The sequence below is a fragment of the Callospermophilus lateralis genome, chromosome 17 (genome assembly GCF_048772815.1).
Source record: "Callospermophilus lateralis isolate mCalLat2 chromosome 17, mCalLat2.hap1, whole genome shotgun sequence".
Lineage (NCBI taxonomy): Eukaryota > Metazoa > Chordata > Mammalia > Rodentia > Sciuridae > Callospermophilus > Callospermophilus lateralis.
The window spans coordinates 12,583,518-12,604,213 of record NC_135321.1 but is presented as its reverse complement, the minus strand read 5'-3'; the positions used below and the strand labels follow the sequence as shown (position 1 = coordinate 12,604,213).

Here is a 20,696-nt window from a genome sequence, read left to right as displayed (position 1 = left end):
TGGGTCTGATCCTTAGCACCACATAAAAATAAAAATAAATAAAATAATTAAAAAATTTTTTCCATGGGTAAGTTTTAGTATATTTCCAACAGGCATTGGGATAGAAGTCAAAGGCCAAAGTTGTATTCCTGTCCCAGCTCCAACTGCAGGCCTGCAGGTCCCTCCCTCGGCCACCCCTGCCTACCTCAGTGGACAGACAACAGGATCAGCAAGAACACAGACACAAACACACTTTCAAAAGGGTCAAAGTGCCACAAAATAATCTAAACTGTACTGCATCTATGGAAAAAGAGAAGGTCCTTCTAACGTCCCTGCATAATAATATCCAAATATGGGAATAAAAAGGTGACCACATGGTGCAATAAATGGTTAGCCATCTAGACCAGTGAGTGTGTCCAACAGAAACATAATGGTAGCCACATAGGTCATTTAAAACTTTCTAGTGGCCACATTTAATACGTTTACTTAAACCAACATATCCAAAATATTGTTTTAACAATTAATACAAAATTAATAATGAAATACTCATGCATTCATCTCTTCATATGAAGTCTTTGAAATCTGATTCACAAGCCAAATCGCCACAGGTAGTGAGTGACTATGATGCCGGACAGTGTAGGAGCAGGGTTCGTCAACAGTATCACGGTTGTACACTTTGGTGGTACATGCTAACCTTTTTTTCAGTGCCTAGTAGTGAATAAATGCCCAACCAAGATGTGTGGGATGAATAAATATTTGGATATATTTAATGATCACAGAAACTCTTCAGGATAAGAGGAGGAATAAGACTTTGATGATGCATTAGTCTGTATTGACCTTCTATTCCCCAAACACCCTAAGTCCTGGTCCTGAAGCCATTCCAGGCAGCTTCTGTTGATGGAGTGGACCATTCCCAAGGTGCCTTTAACCTGTCTCAAGACACACACCCTGCCTCTTTATAAAGTGACTGCATCTAAAAGCCCAGGACTACTGAAAACAGATGAACATGTGTCTCTGCACCCTGTATCAGTGAGAAATCATTTGCATTCTATTAAGTAAATTTGCATAAAATTGGAGCCAAGAGAACTTGGCTGGGTTTCCACACCTCACTCTCCTCACACTGCTATGGCCACCACGACCTAGAACCACGGACGACATGGTCCAGCAAGACGCAGCTCCAGAGAAGACACAGAATCAACATAATGATGGAATCTCTCCACCACACTGATGCAGGGGCCATGTCCTCTGGGGTAAGCAGAGGAGGTATGCTGAGATGCAATCTGGCTGCCGCATCCTTTGTTATGACAAGAGCTTATTTTACAAGATTGACCTATGGCATAAAAACACAGCTTCAGTTGAGGCTGTAATGATCCATGACCACACACACACCTGAAGGCAGGGAGCTCAGATTCCTGCCCCTGGGCCATGTGGGAAGTCAAGCTCACCCCCCCTTCATTCCAGAAAGCCACGGGCTTCCATCCCCACAGTACAGCTTACCCTAAAGGAGCCCTCCTCCTCTCAGCCAGGTGTGTTGAAGGTACAATACCGGTAAGGTGCTACCAACTACCTCCTTGATATGCACACACCTGTCTCTCTTCCTTTGGACCAAGGGACAAGTGGGTCAAATTTCAGTGAGACCCAAACTTCAGGTGGTAGGGGAACAACATAAAGCACACGGGCCAAGTGTGGCAGGAACAACACAGAAAACCATCGGATATTTTTATATTTTGTTATTTTTATCTCAATACCTATTTCTTTCTAGGACTATTCCCCAGAGAAATTCCACTTTCATGACCACACTGGTTTTTTTATGCCAGGGTGGAATGGGGGAGGGGCTGTGGGGATGTTATCAAGCCATTGTCACTTCTGCTAAGGTCATCTCAGATGCTATGTCTACGTGAGATAAATGGTTTCCTAAACAGGCTTCTCTGCATCCTGCCTCTAGTATGTTTGCCCGAGTCACCACTTCTGGGACCGTGATAGAAGCATCTTCCCGGAAACTCCTAAAGCAGAGAAGCAGCGGAGTGTCATCATTCACAGCACCGGGCTCTCCAGGACAGGCTGGGTTCAAGCTCCAGCTTAACCTCCCAACTAGCCAGAGTCACCCCTCCAAGCCTCAGTGACCTCATGTGCAAGACAAGGATAAAACTGTACTAGTCTGCCTGGACTACTGGACACAAGAAATATGCTAATAGAGATGGAACATTTAGGACCCACCACAGGAATGTCCTTGCCATAAGAATAGCAGGAGAGTCCCTTCAACATTGGCTTGCACTGCCAGGAGCTTATACACAGCCAGCTCTCCACTCAGTCCATCGTTGTTTATTGAGTACCTGCTGCATGCTTGCCTGTGCTAAGCACTGAGTATGCAGAGATGACCAATCATATGCACATTCCTCCACTCCTGTGCGCAGCCTTGCTGAGTGTGCCTGCAGCCTGTCCTCTACTGGCTGCTCCTACTGCCCCCACTGGATGCAGCTGCTCAGCACCTTACTTGGACACCGGCCCCATCTTCCCATATGGCCTCCCTGATGCCCTCTCTACCCACCAACATGCCACCGATCGGTGTTTCCCTCTACCAAGAGCCTGGTCCTGCCATTTACCACCTTGCTAGAAATCTTCACTGGCTTTCCAGGGCAGGAGTGCTCAAATCTAAACTCCATGTTGCAGCACCCAGCTCTACCTCCTTCCGTCTGTCTTTCGGGGCATTCAGACCTTTTTGCCATGGCTAACCCTACCAAGTCCTTCAAGCACTCTGTTTCCATAGGGTTCCCTTTCCCATTCTCCATAGGGCATTTTCATTTTTTTAAGCAAGCTCTTACTTATCCTTTAAGACCCAGGCCAATGGCACGCAGCTCCTCTGTGACCCATCTTAACTTTCCCAGGAAAAGCTCCCCGTGTTGTAATGCGTCTGCTTCCCTGGGAGACTTCCCTCCACACGGCTGGGGATGGTGATGGAAACCTACTAGGCACAGGCAATGCTGAATGAACAAATGGCCACATTTCACCGCATAGTAGTTTCAAAATGAAATCACGAGGCAGATGTGCAGAGTTCAGACACCGCAAAGCAGCCTCCCAGGGGCTTCTGCAGCTTCACCGAGCAGGTCAGGCCCGCTCTTCTAATTATGTGCACAATTTAATTTATGCATAGAGTAATTTAGATACAGCAATAGAGCAAACCCTTCCCTGGAAACAAAACATCCACACAGACTTCAATAAAGTTCCTACTAATTCTCTAGTCTGAGAATTAGTAAGGTATGAGGGGAAAAAAGAGAGAGAGAGAGAGAACTCAGACGGTAAGCAAATGCCATTTGAGGTCTCAGCCTCAAAAAAAAAATATTTTTATATATATTGCTATTGCTTTGCTTCCTCTTACTACATTCTGGAATGAATCATTTTACATAAGTAAATTTTTCAGATGACTGAAGCCTAAACTTTTGAAAAATTTTAACCATTTGGGATGGAGACATTTCTGCAACTGATTACCCACTTTTCTGAACTCTCCAACTGTTCCTGCAGAAAATAGGCTTGTCCTGGTAACTCAGCAACATCCTGGATGTGAACTACTGAGCCTGCTTTGTGCCACTGTCCAGCGATCACCTTGAGGCCTGTTGAGACCTTCACTGCCATCCGCCTCACACACAGCAGCCACACAGGGCTGTTTAGTGTAGCCCCTGGACTGCTGTGAATAGCACTTTTGTCTTCTTCCTTGCTGTTGGACTCTAAAATAATTTTTCTGGTAATTTTCAGGTCTCCATTACCACCACTGCCAACTCAGTTCTAATTTAATGTATTTGCTGTTTCTACCACTGGAGGATAAAAACAATAATCTTGGGAGAAGATTTTTTTAAATGCAAATTGAATAGAATATTGTTCATCTTTAAAAAGGGATGAGATTCTGACTCATGCTACAACATGGGCTGATTTTTTGTTGTTGTTGTTGTTGTTGTTGTTCAATAACATGCAAGACCCCAAGGGAAAACACTGTGTGCTTCTACCTAAAAGCCAAATTCATAAAGACAGGAAGTAGAATAGTGGTTACCCAGAGGTGCCAAAGGAGGAATGGCCAGCTAGCATTTAATGGTACAGCACTTCAGTTTGGGATGATGGAATTTTCTAGAAATGGATGGTGGCAATGATTGCATGACATTATGAATGTGCTTAATGCCACCAACCTGTATGTTTAAAAATGGTTTAAGTGGGGGGTGTGAATGTAGTTCAATGATAGAGTATCAGCCTAGCATGCATAAGACCCTGGGCTCCATCCTAGCATTGCAAAAACAATTTTAAAGGTTAAGATGGTGAATGTTATTTATATTTTAACACACACACACAAGCTCCATATATACCTTTATATATATATATATATATATATATATATATATATATATATATATATATATAAACAAATTTTAAAGCAATGATGGCCAAGCTCTTATGAGCTGTGGGTGTGAACTTCACCATGTGAACTTTATAACATCCTTTGCACAAAAGGGTTGGAATTACTTCCTAGTTCCCAGTTGTGTTTCGAATTATCACCATTAAACAGAGATATCTGAGGGTGTTAATATGCTTTGTGGTCATAAAGGTCTTCTCTCACAAATTACAGATAGGCACACCTGACTCCTGGGTGGACATTAGGAAAAATCCCACAGAGAACTCAGGCATCAAAGAAGGGTGAGCTTTCTTCTTTTCACACTGGAAGTCGGGGAGCGGGGCACAGAATCCAACCTACTTTTCCCTTGTCCTGAGAGCAATCTGCAACTAAGAGACCACATAAACACTGCTAGAAGAATCGAGACGCTGATCTTCCAAATTCACTGGAATTTTAAGGATTTACAAAATTATATAAGGCAGGCTTTCCAACATTACACTGTTGGGTTATAGCTTATAAATTAAACATTCTAGGTTATATTGGACCAACATTTTTAAAGCAGTCTAGTCATAAAAGAGAGAGGAAATAGTTGGTGGCTTGTTCAGTTCAACTAACAGAGAGCACATGGAGCCTGGTGGAGCCTCTCGTGGAACTCTCTCACTCAATGAAAGCTTACGATTGTCTTTCTGCCTGAACAATAATTCCCCCCTCATTTTTTGCTTTCTTATGAAATACCATGCAGTTCTACTCTAAAAATTCATAACTTGTGCCTGGAAAGAACATTTAATTTTTAAAATTTATCTATGCCTTATTAAACAAACTTCTTAGAACATCGGGCTTTTTTTTTCCTTTTAATTTTGCATTCTGCACGTGAACTTGAAGTTGGTTAAATAGTCAATCTATATGTGTTTAATAACAAAAAATATCAGTGAATGAGAAATCGGGAGAAAAAAAAAAGGTTTAGTAAGAAAGCAGGAAGAGTCTCCTATCTTGTCAGAACATAGTGTCTAAGATTCTTTCAAGAAAGGAGTTTCCTGGCTCCTGCTAGAACTCCCTTAGCCCTCCGAGTCAACACAACTGCATCCTGTTCACATGTTATGATGGAAACACTGTCTTTTTTAGGCCAAAATATCCAAATTAAAACGCAGGGGATGGAAATAACCCTCCCTTGATACACCGCAGTGGCTGAAGGTGGGTTTGTTTATGAGTAGAATAAAATTTACAGCTAACTCTAAAAACAGATACATCATCATCTTGTAAACTTGAGTAACATGTCATTCCACCCCTGGGCTCTGGAAAAAAACACTAAGGTCATTCCTAAAATAAGAACAGAGAGGGATGAGGATCGCACCAGAGGTAAAACCACAGTCTTTTCCCACCTTTTTATTAAAGGCGTGAGGCAGGTCTCAATTTGACAGTGAGCTCATAGCTCTGGGTCCTGGAGGCGCTGGGGGTGTGTTATTCCAACAGCTCAGACCCCTGGAAGAGCTTGGGGAGCAGGTGCCTGTCTGGTGTGTATGACGCAGTGATTACTACTTATTTGTCAAAGGCTATTTATACAGACCGTTGGAGTCAAAGGGAAGAAGCTGAAGTTTCATTTCAAAGTTTCATTTTTTTTCTTAACTAGGAGAGAACTTTTAAAAATCCATGTTGTGAGAAAGAGTTCAACTCCTAGTTACCAAAACAAAGATGAATAATTAGCTTTCTAAAGAAACCAAAAAGTCCCATGCACCAATTTGTTATTTTTCATAGGATTCTGTTTAAATGTTTAAAATTTTCTTTAAGTTCTAGAGGACCTGAATTACCACTTGGATTGCCTAAAAAAAAAAAAAAAAAAAAAAAGGGATCCCAGTTTTGCCTCTTACTGGGAGAAGTCACTAGAGTTTACAGAACCTGGTTCCTCATCTGTAACTCCACTTCCTACCCTCAGGGGAGGTTATTAAGGTTAAATAATCTCCTATCCATAAATGTTAAATCTGGGGTCTGGCACTTATTTACAGGGGCCAATATGTGCTCGTTTCCTTTCTTCCTTTAGGTAGCAGAGGCCAATGACCCCCTGATAAATGGAACTGGGAAAGATGAGGAGTTGTGAAGGAAAAGGTGCTTCAATCATTTTGCCAAAAATAGTAGCTGTCTCTTGATTCTGTATTTGCACAGAACTCACAGCTGATATAAGGGCAGTTTTCTACCAATATGTTAATTTGAAGGAAGAGCACGGTTTCCTGCTGATGAAGAAGAAAAGCCATTAGCCCTATCCATGTACTTGCCATAGTGCTCCAAGACCAATGGAGACATTAATATTGTCCCCTACCCCCAGCACCCTTGTTAGGTTGACTTTGTAGCCCTTCTGTGTTTTCCATAATTATCTACCTGGTTTGACTTCCCCCATAATACTGGATTCAAGACATAGGAGAGGCAATTCTTGACTGTCACCTTTTCTGATACAGCCCCAAGCCCCTAGAATAACAGTGCCGGGCACATAGAAAGCTCTCTATCAATATTGGTTGAGTGAATGAACTTGGACTAATATCCCCCTTAAAACCATGGAAATCCTACTAGTGGAGGCTCTACCATTTTTAAGATTCAATAAACATCAAATTTTTATTGGTGACCTAAAGAGAGGAGCCCAATTTTAGAAGTAAATAAAAACACCATTGCTAGTTAGTGACAATCAAAAAAACAATCGCGTGTGTCCATGTAGTTCCACTCTGTCCCTGAAAAGGGGGCTGATTTGTGGAACCATCTCTTGGAGTGTGCAGAATTTGCCCATTGAGCACATAGCTGTCCCTTTAGTAGGAGAAACATATCCAAGGCTAATGTGGCCCAAAAGTCCCCACAGGGTCTTGAGCTAATGCATGGGCATCTGATAGCAAGCAATAAAGATGTCCCTCTGCTTCAAGCTCACAAGCACTTTCAAAGCAGAACCAAAGGAAGAGAAACAGCCAGAAATAAAAGGCCAAATTCTAATTTTCTGGAAAAAGTTTTCAGACAGAGGGTAGTAAAGGATACTATTTTTTCAAAATTAAATATATTCGATTAAGCTTTGATTGAACAATCTGGTGCACACCCAGAATAGTGCAAAGGAGTCCCCCCTGGACTCCCAGGGGAGGCCTGCTCCTCCTCTGCTTCCTAGTTCAACACAGCTTGTTACAGCTTCCTCTTCCCATGGGATGAACAGCTCCAGTGTTTGGGGAGAAGGCGGGGGAAGCCGAATGCCTGCCTTACTTAGGGGTGTTATGAACCTCAAACAGCCAGCAAATATGGAATTCCTCTGGAAACCTCAAAATCTGTATAACAAAAAAACTGTATAAAAACTGCCTGCCATGGTTAAATTATTCCTTTAAATACACTTTTATCCACCAATTGTTAAAGAATATTTATTACAATGTGAATTCTAAACATGTTTTCAACCAGGTCATGTTAATTATAGAAAAATGTAAAATGAAGGGAAAAAAACCAACAAAGCTCATATATACCCAGAACAACAACCGCACTGTTCTCAAAATGGTCATAAAAACGACGGCAGCTAGAAGAGAGAATGAACGATGTTTGAAGCGTGTGGCCGATCACTACATGGTCTAAAAGCCTCTGCATCTTAGCTGCACAAAGCTGACCATTTGTGGCATCTTACTGCCATCCCTCCAGGCCAGACACACAGTCTCCTGCTGTACTTGAGGACGCTCCTATCCGGTCACTAATTTATTTCTCCCCAGTCTCCCTTGACTGAGTGGAGTCAGAATGACGTGTCCGGTGTAAGTCCCTCTGGTGGGGTCACCAGCACTCTCTCTGACCAACCCACTGGCAACCCCACTCCAGCCCAGGCCACACTCTTCATTCCTGCAGCTCTCCAGGGGCCTCAGCCTCTGAGGAAGTTCCGTTTGCTTCTCCTGCCATTTCATTAGGTTAACTTCTGCTCATCCTCGGGATTCAGCCTCTTCCTGGGAATCCCTCCTTGGCTCTAACAAATGGCCCTGCTATTGGTGCCTTTCTCCTCTGGGCCCCGCGCATGTGCTGCTCCACTTGCTGTTTTAGGATCCCCACTCTCCCTGGTCTGCCAACCAGGCCTATCTGGCTCCCATTTCCCACTTCTCCAATCCCTGGCCTACACCATGTGCACGATGAGAAAAATATGTCGTATGAAAGTCTAACCGAGCTCTTGTTCTATGTGCTTAAATCATATGGATGAGAACAAAATTATCATTCACTCAAAAATGCAGAGATACATGTGAGTCCTTAACAACAACCCGGACACTCCTTTCCAATATCCTGCCATGCCAAACAGGTAGAGGTTTAAAGGATGTGTCTGTGTCCGCACTCCTTATATTTCTCCTGAATTCTCTTTTAAAACCACTAATTTACTCATTGGTCATGCCCTTGAAAAATCCCTTACAAGAGATACTTTGAAATTCCAATGACATGTACTTTCATCAGTTAATTTTTAATTGCACCAAATATTAAATACTCACATTAACCAGACAAAGCGCATTTAGCTACTGATTTGCAGTGACAGCTTGTGGTATTCTCACACACAGGCCAAGCATGAAATAGAAAACTAATAACCCCTTAACTGTATTCTCAAAGTATCATTTATGGGAAAGAAAACTACATGCAAAGAAAACTTGTACAATGGCTGTCATTTTTTTTTCCCCCTGCGCTGCAAGCTGTTACAAAGCAGGGGAGCTCATTTTCTCACGGATATGGACAAGCTCAAGAATCCCACTGTCACTGGATGTATTCATTAAGAAGGAATCTGGCAGCAGCACAGGGGACAGATAGTTTGGAGACCAGGCCAATTATCTGGGTGTCCTTTATAATTTGAAGTTTCTGAATTCACTCAAAGATAAGCCACTTGAAGAGGGGCTGGCAGTGGGAACCTAAGGCGCAGATGGCCATGGAAGAAGAGAGGGAGGAAGGGGGGGATGGGAGAGAGAAGAGGATTTGCTTGTGGTTTCATTCATGGGGACAAATCTGCAAGCTGACACATCCGTCTTTTTTAAAAGCCCCTGGAGAAGTATGGTCAGGCTTCATTACAAGTAAACAAATCACACGATCTTTCTCAAACAGATGACAAATGATGAACAACAATGCTTTGAGTTTGCCTCATGCCAAGGGATGAGGAGTCTCAAAATTCCACCAGTTCTTAAAACCGCAGATAAGCTGTGAGGCTTGCTTGAACCAGAACAGAGAACAGAGCCCTGCGCAGCCAGGCCAATAGTTTTATCTGTGACAGCCCTGGTGGTCTCCTTATTGGTCAGCGTCTTTAGAAATGAAATCTTAGGTTCTCTCACCTCTGGGAATGCTGAGCTACACTACCTCCAGCTTCAACTGGCTGCTTCTTTTTATGGAAGAACGAGGGGATCATTTATCTTTGTGACTTCTATGCTGTTCTTTTCATATTGGAGCTACAACGCTGATCAGAGTTAAAATCCACCTTGCTCCTGCTGCGAGAACCCTGCACAAGTGTTGCTCTCTTTAATGATAAGGTGATGAATAATCTTGGACTTCAAGACCTTCACAGTCTGGGTTAGATGTGAAACAGGAGGAATGAGAACAAGTAGGCACATCTGTGCAGATTGTGTGTATGCAGCCTTTGTGTCAACAGAATGTGACACCCAGCAGGCTGGTGCCTCGGTTAGCACTAAGAATTGTTGAATGTTTAATATGAAGCAAAATCCAAAAGATTTCTCTTTGAAATGATACACTTTATGAATGATACACTTTTTCAACTCAATGGAAAAGAAGAAAAAAATCAGTATTTTTTTCTTTCTTTTTAATTTCTATTGGATATTAAAAAAAAAAAAAACTAGTAGGATGAAACATTTGGGATATACACACTATAACAAAAGACAAGTAAGATCGTTAGTTGGTTAGGATGAGTTAGATACCCAAAGTGCTTCTAAGATAATAATGTATTAATTCATTCCTTCAATAAATGGCCACCGTGTGTGCCTACTATCTACTATACTAGCTGCCATCTTGAATTGAATAGAAGAAATATTTCATGAGGAAGTCCCAGCAAAGGAGTGCCTTGGTTTTCTAAGGCCTAGAGACTCAGATGGAGAGTAGCAACAGGACATTAGAACAGCACTAATTTGAGTCAAGTTGAATTACTGTTGACAAACTTGTACTGGGAAGCCAATCTCTGGACTGTAAGGCTTCAGGTTAATCATCTCAACTCCAATTCATGGAGGGCTGCAGAGGACTTGTGAGCAAAGGTGGTATGTGAACAGCAGTAATAAAAGGTAGTAGAATCAGCAGTCCAGTTAGGACCATTTTGGGAAATGAACAGGAAAAAGGGAAAGCCACATAGTTTGGGGGCAAAGACATATTATATTCCAGCCTCAGTTTCCCTCCTGAGCTCCAGATCCCATGAGCATCCTACTTGGATATCCTAATGAAAGCTCAAGTTGAAAATGTCCACAATTAAATCATCACCTTTATCCCACCAAGATCTAACTGTTTTCATCTTTCTTTCTGAAAGATGGTGCCATTATTTGAGTGGGCTGGTAGACACCTCGAGTCCTGATTCTTCCCTCCCTCATTCCTTTAGAGATATGCACCTTCCTCACATCTACCCTGTCTTTTCCATCCCACCCCACCTGCTAAGGTGGGTTAGACTCCTACCTGGTCTTCCCCATCCTGCCTCCATTATCACTGATCTTCAAACCCACACATCCTGCCTTGTCTCATAGCCCTTTGAACATCTGTTTAGTTAAATGCGGATCTTTCAACTTAGGACCAAATGATAAATTCTCAAAGTCAGGTTTTACTGCTGTGTTCCTGATGCCCCAGTCAAGGCAGACTCCATAGTTCTCCAGACAGGTCTCACACATCCTGCTTGCTTTGACCCTCTGTTCCCACTAATTGAAATGTCCTCTCCCTACATCTCCTATCTATTCTCCAAAGTTTGCCTCAAAATCATCTCCTCCTGAAACTCTAATGGGTCGCCTTCTAGCTGTATGGGATCTCTCTGGATACTTAGGTACTCATCAAGGACTCCAGCAGTTTACATATCTATCAGTCTCTTACTGGTCGGCAAATTCCTCAAAGTCAAAGCACACAGTAGGCCCCCAATAAATGTTCTTTTCCCCAGTTAAAAAAGTTACTGTGCATATTCCCCTAAATAACCAAGTCCTTCTAGCCCTTTCCCTGTCCATCCCTGCCCTGGTTTCTGGGAACCCCACATAAGTTTTGTAACAATTGCTAATATTCCTCAAATAAGACTTCTGCAGATCATTTTCTTATACCATTATTTAAGTGGCTCTGCCTCACTGTACTGGTAATTTTATTATAAAATACTTTAAAACCTCTACTCGGTGTTTTCAGCATTTAAAAAAAAAAAAAAGAAAGAAAGAAAGAAAGAAAAAGGAAAGCAACTGGCAGGAATCCATAGAGGAAACGGCTAGAGATAGCCTGCAATTTAAAACCTGGAGGTACGAAAGCTGCCACCCTTCATGGTCTTGATTTCCCCATCCCACCCCAAAGAGGTCAATCCACATCCAAAGCTGATGATATAGTTTTTAATTAATTTTATTCCTATACTAATTGTAATAAGGATCTACATCATATATTAGATAGGCATTGAATTAAGAGGGCTAAGTATTTTGTCCATATTCTCTTAGAAAATTCTAATGCAGCTGAGAGCAATAGTTGGCTGTAATTCAATTGCAGGGTTATTTCACAGACATAACATTCATCGTGTTGTAAAGCAGAAGAAATCTTAAGGCAATCTGCTGCGAAGAACTAGAAAAAAGTGAAGAAAAGACCAGTGGTAACATTGATTCCTTGTTTGGGACTCTAAGCATTAAAATTCGTAAATTCTCCTTGAGTCTTTTGCAGCTCAACTGTCTTTTTGACAGTTAAAAATAGAGAAATATAGTAATTGGAATTGTCACAAACAAAGATGTATTGGTCTCTATGGAAAATATCTCCCCTGAAAAATTAAAGCTTTGCTTGACACAGTGGATTCTCCGGCTGTTTTGGGGAGACATAATAAAGAGCAGAGTGGAGTCAGTCATAAGCTTCTGACTCATTACAGTGAAGCCCCAGAGGAGCTGATTATTAACCAAAAGGAGAATAAGGTTCTATCCTTGAAATTCTGAGGGAAAAACAAGCAGCAGAATGGAAATGCAGATTTTCCCAATAGCTTCCCATTGAAGCACTGTGTTCCTAAGACAAAGTGCCTTCCAAGGTTAACCTCTTCATGTAATCTTCTCCATCGCTCAAGAGAATCACCCAAGGAGCCCAAACCAAGAGGCCACACCAGCATGTTGGGGGAGATTCCCTTTTTACCATTTTTTAGAGAGTGTCTGAGGAAGTAGTCCTTACCATAAGTTATTTTAATGTAGTCAAAATTCATCTGCAACTCAAGTTATACCCCACAATAACCTTGCACTACAGGGACCACAGCAAGTAAAAATTCTGCCAATAGACCCTGTCTTTTCTTTGCTTGGAGTTGAAATTTATGATCTCTGGAGGAAAAGGACACTATCTGGGGACAGAATCTTTACTTGCCCAATTGCCTGCGGCGAGATTGAGAGTGGAGTAAGCTGCAGCATTGAGTTAAACCCCCAGTTCTGCTCCCTGCAGCTGGAATCTAGACCTCCTGCTGTTCCTTCCAGGTGAGTCCCTACAAGTAGGAAGGTAACCAGGAACTAAATCTGGGACGTGGGACCTCCACAGAAAGACCTGGCAAGAGGGGATGGCCTTGGGGGCCAGTACCTATGAGAAAACCCTGAATGGCTTTGGAAAAATAGAAATGATGGTACATCCCTACTCTCACTGAAGGATAAGTAGGTTCACAGCAGAAATCCAGTGCTGGCACTACAGAATTAGGCAGAGCTCAGAACAACCAACCACAGAAAAACACTTGTAGCAAGAGAAACAGCTTTGCTGTAGTTAAAAATTTTTAATTACATAAAAAAATCTTTAATTACCATCTCCATTTAAAGAAAGAGGACCATATATGCCCTAAAAGTTCAGCTCCTACTTCTTAGGAACATGGTGTTGTAGCACATTATGATTTTCTGTAAATTTTAAGTAGCATATTAGAAGAGAAACATATGATAACAGAACAGTAATAGTACCTAAACCAAAACAAAACAGAAGCTCTTTCTTCTCTTCCAAAGGAAGAGGCTCTGTTCTGGTTCAAAGCCTACTTGCATTTTTCTGCATATTAGTTATCTAAGATAGAGTTCTTCAAATTACCTTATTCTAATCACACCCTTGATTGTCTTTTACTTAAAAAGCACTAATGAAATTCTTGACAAACTGTAGAATGGTGTTTATTGTCTTCTTAATATGCATAAAGAGTGCTTAGTGGGTTACTATTTTTAAAGGGAACTCCCCACCCCCACTCAGGCTTTTCAGTTCTATACTGTACAGTATTTTTAAATTTATCTGCATATTACCCTTTATTTAAATCAGGCCTAATGCACACATGAACAGCTATATGGTTAAAATAACTTTTGTAGACAATATTGAAGTACATGCAAATAACATTAGTTATTTTCTTTTTCCCTCTGTATATTAGAATCCAGGATCATACTTGGGAACTGCTTGGGAACTATGAGTTTATCAAGACACCTACCATCCTAACCTATGAGTTCATCAGGGGAGGGGATGCTCTCCCCTCCAGTGCCCCAATCTAACCCAAGACCCAAGACTTGCCATCTGTTCTGTCCGATAACTGTCTCAATCCTTGAATGATTCTCATCATCAATCCTGTTTATACATCAGATGTCATGTCGTTTGAATCAACCCAAGAGTAACAAAAGAGAAAAATCATAGGAAAATGAACTCATTATGTGGTGTATGTAGTTAGGAGTTAAGGCAACAGATTGAGGAGTTACAGCCATACCTGAATAAAGTGATATTAAATTACTTTTAAAAGGCTCAACAAATCCTTTGAACCCCAAATATGATATATCTTTGGAGGAAAAGAAAACTTTCTACTCATCTGCTACAAAGACAGTGCTGTTTTCTAGCACAGATGCTCTCCTGCTAGAATTGCTTTGCTACACTTCTGCTAGAACATGACAGGTGATCTCCAAATAGACTTGTTGTGTTGCAGAAATGCAGCACCCACACGCTTGTTTCACAAGTAAGTTTATCATCCCTGCAAAAAAAAAAAAAAAAAAAAAAAAAGAACAGGAAAGAACAGAGAGAATTAAAAAATGGTAAGAATTTGGCTTGCTGGTTTATTTCTTTTTTTTAATTCATGACTTTCTGGTATCTGGTATACATACGTGTACCAGATCCATCACGGATTGCTAAAAAGATCAATCTGTCCTCACTAGAATGTACTACCAAAAGAGCAGGATGCACCAAAGAATGTTTTCAATGGATATTAAATAGCAACAAAAGTTTTAAAACAGAAAACAGAATTCAGTGAACTAAAAAAATTCATGAAGGTCTAGAATACAATCACTCAACAGCACATGACTGAATACTCTAGGAGCAATCATGTATTTTTTTCTACAAGATAAATTATTGAACGGGGTCATGTGATTCTTAGCAGGCAGAAAGATGCACTTTCCCAAGGAAAGTTCATCATTAAATGTATTATTTAAGACTGGATCATCGTAATGCTATTTTTAATCCTATCATCTTGCTGCCAAAATTGGCCATAAGCAGCTGATGCTCAGCCACTAGAAAAATGATGCTCTTAAACATAATTTGTACACTGGCATGAGAATGGCACTGCTTTCCAGTTAATCAAATGTTTTGCTAGATGTGGGCTGCATTCAGAAAAGAGAAAACTGCTTGCTGACTTAACTAATAAAAAAGAAGCTGACCTCTATTGGGTATGGAGAAGCTCCCATCTTCCCCAAACTACCAATACTGAAAGACACCACCCCCCAAAAAATGTTAAACCCACCATTTCATCAACAGAATGAAGCTCAGCTCCTACAGTCTCTGATTTGAAGCAACCCATCCTTCTCATCACATGCATCTCACTCTCTCCTAACACATGAGGCTGAATGTCATCAGACTTCACAGTTTGGAGGGTGCTAACAATCCTTCACCACCATATTGCCCATCTCTCAGCCCTTTGTTTACAAGAGACCCTTTGTTCTCAAAGCAATCACAGGGTCACTAAACCCATTTACAGAATTCACACACTGTTATAAGAGAATAAAATAATAACCAACAGAGCCACTAAAAGAGCTAATTTCTTGCCTTTAACTGAAATAGGAAAGCTATGTCACCTTAATAGGACCAGTAATGCCAGTACCAATTGTATAACTACCATCAAAAACCATCTTGAGAAGACTGGGCTTCTGGCAATTGACCTCCTATTTCTCCTTCATTCCAATCTATTTCTTCCTTAGGATCAGATGGATCCAGTGAAAACTGGGAGATATTGAGTGTGCTCTAGACCTGGGAGACCACTGGACAGGGGCATTGCAGAATCCCTCCCAGGATGTGCTGCATCTCAAAAGATGCCCCCAGGAATCACGCAGGTAGCCAGCACGTTTGACTCTTGTGCACACAGACCACAAAGTCTGACTGACTCAGTAGCACTGGGGTGAGACCTGAGATTCTGCATCCCTAGGAAGCTCCAGTGATGCCGTGCTCTTGTCTGTGAGCCATTCTTGAGCAGCAAGGTCTTAAGACATTTTTAAAGAACTGTTGCTGTCTCACTGCTCCTTTTCCTGTCTTTCTCTGGATGCCACACAATGCCTTATTCAAACTTAGGAATAAAATCACATCCCACTCTTATCACCAACTACTTCTTTAGTCTTTACTTAATTTGTAGGCTTCTGGGATCTATCAGAGGCAAATCATTCCAAGGACTACTTCCTCCATGTTATGAAACATGGATAGCAAACACTTTTCCTCAACCCCAGAAAGTTCTGACTGTGCAGCAGAAAAGAAAAAGTGATTTCAAATGTAAAACTTCCAAGTGTTCAGTAAAGTGTTCTGTAAATGAATTGAGCCCTGGATATAATGCAGATCATTGTCTTCTGTGAAGAAAATATGTAAGCTCTCTTCTGAAACTTTTCCATTGTTATTAAAACTACACTGCACTATGCAACATATCATTAAGGATGCAACCCTGATGGGTGCGAATTTTAAGAAGAATCTATATGCCAAATGCCTAAAATAGAAAATTAGATTAATAACTGCTCACTTGAAATGATAAGTAAATCATCTATGACTCTCAAATACTACCAGTTTTCTACAAAAGTGCTCACATGATTGCATTTCCTGATATATACTTTTTTTTTTTTGACCAAATTCCTTTGTTTTTCTATATAGTCAACCAACCATGTGTTGTTCTGAAAACTATTATGCATTTTACCATCAGCCATTTGTGGTTCTATATGATTTATTTTTACTATAAGAGGTTTTGTCAAAAAAAAAAGTTTTATCATGTTCTACAGTATGTCGTTGTGGTTTGGCATCATAAAATGTAGCCTGTTCATTTATCAACCTCAGATACCTGTTGACCACAGAGATAGGCTCTCCAATGAAAACCTGATTGTGAAAGGAGAAAAAAGTGATCCTTCACTTAACAAGAAACTTCAGTTGTATGACAGGTTAACACACTGGAACTCAAGAACAAAGGTCAAGGTTATATCTATATTTCTATCATAAACATGGCCTTGTTTCCCACCTTTTTATTAATTTTCTTGATCGATGACAGTTACTACCTTGGATTTCTTTCAACTAGAAAGAAAAATTTCAAATATAACTTTTTCATAAGATGAAATAGGAAAAACATTAAACCAGTTTTACTTTGGCTTTAAAATGATCCTTCTGGAGTCTGGAGGTCCCTAACTGTTTGGATACAGAAGTTAAAAATCAAGCTACCTACTTTAAACTTAACACTTAACAAAAATATTTTCATCCTATAGCAAATTCTGCAAGAATGTGGGATCTTAACACACAAAGGAGTCACAAAGAGCATTTAGATTTTAGAGATTTTAAATTAGGATATTCTGGTTAAGTTTACTTTTAAACATTTGTACAGTGGCATCAATGTTTTGTCAACTTTGGTCAAATAAGATCAGATATTCCCATCAATCATCTACTTTCCTTGGCCTTTTCTCTTTTGGGCCCCTGAATATTGGTACATTTTGTAAATTGTAGTAGAAACATGTAATGTGCTTCTTGACATTTAATCCACATGCAGTTAATTCTAGACTTTTTGCTCCTGTTAGGGCCTATAAAATAATATTAATCATTCTCCCCAGAGATTATAAAAGAAAGCACTGAATTGCACCCTTTTCCAAAGATAATTGTTCAAATTAAAACAAAGTGTCTAAAAAAAAAAAGACTTCAGACAAAAATTAATACTTTTTCATAAATCATTTTAAATACAAGGCAAAGATCTTAATTACAAACCTCAAGTCTTAGGATCATGGAATAGTAGAACTGTATGCTAAAATGATGAAAGCCCTATCTACCACATTACCAGAAAAAAAAAAAAAATCTCCTCACGAATGTTCTTCAAAGCTATACACATTAATCATTTCAACTGAAGTCAGGGCATGAGAGAACCCACTGCTAAGAGTCACTTTTTCTTACATAGATAGCTAGATGCAGGTTTTGGAGTTGTTTTGTTTTCTTTTTTCCAGCACAGTGGATCAACTACAGAATTATGTGGATTCTAGGTGGAGAAGAGTAAAATACCAATAAACTTTTAAATCATACTCGAGTTACGGAATACAAGGGGTGAGGCTGATGCTAACTCTGTTACTGATGAGACAGAGTCAAGCAGCCACAGCCTAGTGATCACTAGACACCATCCTGCCCACTGGGAATATGCTACTGCAGATTGGGGTCTACCAACTTCAGTGAATGCCAACCTCCTTACAGACGCTGCTCAGTTTTCCAGGAAAAGGAGTTATATTGGTTTTCTCATCTGGGAGAATTTTACCAAGTGAGTTGGAAAAGACATGCCGTGGGTCCTTTGGTGGAGTGTGTTCCTCTACTAACTGGATGGTTCTCAATTTTCAGTAGGAAGAGGAATCCACCGTGCATGGGGCGAAGACCCAACCCTTGGGGTCTGGTTGATCGGCAGTCCCTGAAATCTCCGATCTCAACAAGCTACTGGTGATGCTGGGAACCCCTGAGCTCCCAGTTTGAGAAACACAGAAGTGAAACCATTTATCAGAAAATACTACTGGGTCAAAAATGAGCCTCGACGATTGACAAGCAAGTCACACACTGTCAGCGGAAAGGAGTTATCACGGTCCGGTTGGCAAGGCGCACCTTGTCCAGAGGAAAAGGGAAGGGAACAGAACTACAAACCCGATTTTATTCCCTGGCTCACGGCCTTCCCCTGACCCAGGTATCCACCCACCCTTCAACCAAGGTATCTCAGACCCGAGACTTCCAACCCAGACTCATTCAACCCGACGTGCACCTACCCAGCCTCCGTTATCCTGGATCCAGGTGTGCAGGTGCCGGTTCAGGTACTCAGTCATCCACAGGGCGATGTTGTCCACCAGGGGCGACATCTCCCGGTTGACGCTCTCCACACACATGACCCCACCGAACTCAAAGAAGGCCACAATCCTCCCCCAGTTCACCCCATCCCTGAAGAGCTCCTCCACCACCGTGGCAAAGCGTCCCCTTGCGGTGAAGGGCGTCAGGTGCAGCTGACTGGACATCTCGGCGAAGTCGCGACGATAGCGACGAGAGAAGTCATCGCCGGCCTGGCGGAGGGTCAGGTGGACCACAGGTGGCACCGGGCTGAGCACGGGCCCCGCGGCGGCAGCGGGGGCAGCCGGGGGTGGCGGTGGCGAGGTCCTGGCGGCCGGGTCCCGGGGCGCAGCGGGCGGGGGATGGCGCCCCGGTTGGGAAGAGAAGATGCCCGGCCCGGGGGCGGCTCCTGGGGACGCAGCGCCCACGTCTCCAGCATCCCACTCGTAGCCCCTCTGTGACAGCTTATAGTGGATGTACTTCATCACTATCTCCCGGTTATCATACCCTGTTCTCCCAGCGTGAGCCATCCTTTCTCCAGGGAAAAGCAGCTGGGTACCAACAGCACCTTTCGCCCCTGCTCCCACCCCGCAGCCCCGAAAGAAAAAAGAATAGTTATAATCCAGCTATTTTATTGGATGTGCTTTGCATTCTTGGATGAGGGGGTGTCTTCAGTCACGCGGAACACTAGATTCTGGTGTTTCCCCCTTGGCATGAGATGCAGGAAATGTTTATTCAAATTCCTTTCGGATCTTTATTTCATGAGGCACATTATTATTAAGTATTGTTAATATCAGTCTACTTCCTCCGTGATGCTGAAAGGTTAGAAGGAAGAAAAAAAAAAAACTAGTTAAGTCAAAATCAGGTGCATTTTCCTTAATACGCTGGATGAAAGCAGGACACACATACTACAAGTTACACGGTTAAAAAGAATGTATTAAACTACCTGGAAATTAAATTTACTCGAATTCACTCAAAGTCGAAAACCTCAAATGTGTCCATTGAAAGTTACCATTAAACCAATATCCCGTGCAAAGAACTTACTTGTATTTTTTTAAGGACAGCATGATCCTCTGTCAAGTTTCCTTTTTTGTAAAACCAAAACAAATGCATAAGGCAACGATCCCATCAATCTTCAGAACTCTCCGTTTATAGCTGCTTTAAAACTTCCAAATGAATCAGGAGTTGGGGGAGGGGATGTAAAAATTGGGAGGATTTCCAGATTGATTCCCAGACTTCGGCTTCGCAGAAATGTCAATCCGTAGGAATCCCGACCGGAGATCTCAAGAGCACAAGGAAAAAAGGCAGCGGCGGCGGCAGATGAATTACAATTTTCAGTCCTGCATTTGCAGAAGTCCTGTGATTTTCCCCCTCTCGGCAATTTACACACGCACATACACGCGCGGGCACAGACATGGATCTCTACCCACGGGACCGCTTCACGCCTCCACGGGAGGGAGACACGGGAGGGAGACGATGGAAGAGCCGGGGACGGGGGCAGGAATCCTCTTCGGATCAAACTCCGCACAGCAAATGCATTTTCCGAAAAGCTGCTTGATAAATGAAGGCAGGACGCGCCCGGCCCGCCGGTGCCGAGCGCGAGAAGCCCGCGCGCTGTGTGTGGTGCGGTGGGGAGAAGGAGGTGGTGGGGGAGGGTTTTATTTTTTCCCTCTTTTCCTAAAAAGGATGACGGCTACGAAGTTCTCCCCCCTGGACCCCCTCTTCCGCTGCACCCCACCAGCGCACCCCGCCTCCGGGCTGCGCACCCTTTCTCCTCCTCCTGCTCCTGCGCGGCGGCGCAGGCGGCGGCCGCCTCCTCGAGCTCCCGCCGCGCAGCCCGCTCCGAGCAGTGACGGCTGCTGGCGGGGAGGGCCCGGCTCCCGGGCACCTTCGCTGGCGGCGGCGG

General features: G+C 42.3%; 1 protein-coding gene across 2 annotated transcripts in view; it reads right to left on the bottom strand.

The window, feature by feature from the left end:
- Bcl2 (BCL2 apoptosis regulator) overlaps positions 1-19,320 on the bottom strand; it is a 164,997-nt gene extending 145,677 nt beyond the window's left edge. Inside the window, exons 1-2 of one of the 2 annotated variants that reach the window (XM_076837260.1) lie at positions 18,736-19,320; positions 13,931-14,471 (exon numbers count right to left, since the gene is read on the bottom strand). In XM_076837260.1, coding sequence (XP_076693375.1) covers positions 14,466-14,471; positions 18,736-19,320 — 591 coding nt within the window. In that variant the 3' untranslated portion in view covers positions 13,931-14,465. Of the gene's footprint in view, positions 1-13,930; positions 14,472-18,735 lie in introns of those variants that run through there. The other variant, XM_076837259.2, reaches the window with a different exon arrangement.
- Positions 19,321-20,696: the final 1,376 nt, after the last annotated feature.